Below are 2,620 nucleotides of genomic sequence, written 5' to 3'. Positions count from 1 at the left end.
GCCCCCAGCCAGGCCTCTTGACAGTGGCAGCATGAAGCTGCCAGCTGCTTTGAATGGCCAGAGTTGATGGTGCAGGGTGGAAAGAAGCCCCCTTGCCTTATGGGCCCAGCCCAGTTCCCCCCAATACCATAGCTGACATAGCTGAGGGGCTGTGAGGCAAGGGGGCTCTGTTCTACCTCCCCCCGCCATCTCTAGCTCCTTCATGCAGAAAGCTTGAAAATGCAGAAAGTTCAAAGCAGCTGGCAGTTCTGTGATACCAGGCTCCTCCCCTCCCTCCCGCACTGACAACCCCAGAGCGGGGGGGTAGGCAGGGCTGGGGAAAGGGGTGGTTTGGCAACCTCTTTGGAGGCTGGCTAGGGCTGGCACAGGCATGCTACTGCACCCTCTCCCCCAACACACAAACATCTCTTGGGTTGGAAGGTGGGCCTAACTCATGGCACTTTCTGTAAAGCGCCATGAGTTAGAGCACGGCCCTAACTTCTGTAGGCACCCTTTATAAAAAGAAGTGATGGGAGCAGAATTTCACAAAGGTATTTTCCTGCTTTACAGAGATCTGGAGAAGATGTTTTCAGTGAAAGCTACAGATGCTAAATTGATAATCTTACCTTGATAATCAGCAGTGATATTGGCTGGTTTTGAACTCCCCTTTGAATTGTATGCCGTCACATGGAGAGTATGCACCTCAGCAGATACCAGGACTTTGCATTTGGTTTCTGATGTGTTACATAAGTTAAACCTTTCTCCCTGGTGCTTGTAGTACACTGTGTATCCCAGAATTCTTCCTCTGGCATCTTTTGGAACAAGAGGCTGAAAACAATGAAAGTAAATGTTCTTACAGAAGTAGGATGTGATTGCTGCTGGGGGGGATTGCTTTCTTCATTTCAATCAATCACACTCACAGAATTCCTAGGAAAATTGTTACTGAGCCACCAGAATTATTAATTGAGAAATGTCTGAAAAGTCACCTACTTAGCCTGAAGAATGTCCCTGAATAATTTCTCTGAAAGAATAGACACAGACAAATTTTTCCTTAACATTAAACAAATCTCTCCTCATCTTCAACCTCATTCTTTCCTTAAATAAACTTAATCCTGTAGAATACAGAGCACATGCAGCACACCTTCTGCTTTCTAGACCTACCCAAATACAATCTCTGTGTGCCTTATTCTCAGACACTCTAATGTCAGGTGACTTATGAAGGAAAATGGCATTACCTTTATCAAGACTGTCACTTCTCTGCTCCCATTTGCATATACTGGACCCACTAGTCTCCACACATCCACAGGTACATTAGCAGGGGCTGCATTCAAAGTACATTAATGGAATACAAGATTTTGCCAACAGTATTTGAATTAACAAAGCACAGGTATGGTTTGCTACGTGACTTTATTCAGCTTCATAATGACAACTGCCCTTTTGGGGGAGTTCTCAGGATGGTGTATCATACATAGCAGCTATGTATTTCTAATAATTAAGTACAACTGAGCAGGGTTAGTGTAATTTCTTAAAACAGCAAGGAAGAAATTACCTGGCACCAGAGACCTGTTGGCATAAAGGTTTGCCACAATGTCAAAGGAAACAACTCTTGTATTTTACTGATTACTCTGTTACTAATTTTATAATCCTTTCACAAACTAAATCTGTAGATCACTGTCTCTCCATCTGTGTGCCACAGGCTGGCAGTTACAGTGAGCCCATGCTGTCTAGATTTAGTTGGGACAAAGCCATGAATCAAGAAATTTTTGACCAAAGGCTCCTGCTATACAGTGCTCCCTACCACAGGAAACTTTGCACCCAAGCATACTTTAAATTACATAGCTCAGGTACCAGAAACAGTGTCACCATGGCAACACCAAGCTCAGGATGGGCTAACCACCTGAGTATAGGCCACAGCCATAGGCAGGTTTTACCACCTATGCAGAGCCTTATGCTGCTGCATCTACACCTATTACTGGTCCTTGAGATAATAAGTTTGGTCACCTTCACTCTTGATTTTTATGGGTGTTTGCACATGCCACGTTTTTTGCCCTTTCTTGTGCTGCAATGGCATGACTATTTGCATGTGCAGGTTTTCCAGATGCTTTAAAAGTATTTCTGGTGCATTAAACTAAAACTCCTTGGACGTAGTTTAGTTTGGCTCGCTGCAAATGAAAGCGTTGCATCCACAGATTCATTGCATGCAAACACAAAGGCACTCAAAGACATGTAATGAGCCCCTTTGTCCACTAGATGGTACTGTGACTTTTTTTGTAGTTCACCCCTTTGAATTGCTTCCGCTTTTTTTTTCTTGTGCCATATGCGAGCTTACTGCTCCCACAACTGCATAGTAGGGCATGGGATGGGGAGTCCCAGGCTGGGATAGGGGCAGCATGGGACCGTCCCACTCTCTTGAGGTGCTGGCTGAGGACCAGGCTTAATTTGTTTGAAAACCTAGTGTGAGCAAACACTGATGTGATACTCCAAAAGAAACAAGTTTAAATTTTATAAACCGATTTAATTTAATGAAGATTAAACCCTGTGATGTGTACAGGCACCATATGTTCCCACTTTCCCCCAACTCTCAATGACTGTCTTCAAGGCACAACACAAGTCCTATCTATAACTGATTGTTTGGAGTTGG

General features: G+C 44.2%; 1 protein-coding gene across 1 annotated transcript in view; it reads right to left on the bottom strand.

The window, feature by feature from the left end:
• Positions 1-2,620, bottom strand: part of IL23R (interleukin 23 receptor) — a 40,234-nt gene that overhangs the window by 20,891 nt on the left and 16,723 nt on the right. The window contains exons 9-10 of the mRNA XM_025212882.1: positions 1,215-1,300; positions 606-807 (exon numbers count right to left, since the gene is read on the bottom strand). Coding sequence (XP_025068667.1) covers positions 606-807; positions 1,215-1,300 — 288 coding nt within the window. The remainder of the gene's footprint in view (positions 1-605; positions 808-1,214; positions 1,301-2,620) is intronic.

This window comes from Alligator sinensis, unplaced genomic scaffold (assembly GCF_000455745.1).
Source record: "Alligator sinensis unplaced genomic scaffold, ASM45574v1 scaffold1339_1, whole genome shotgun sequence".
Classification (NCBI taxonomy): Eukaryota; Metazoa; Chordata; order Crocodylia; family Alligatoridae; genus Alligator; species Alligator sinensis.
Note: the sequence above shows the minus strand (reverse complement) of the source record. Positions and strands in the feature narration are given on the sequence as shown.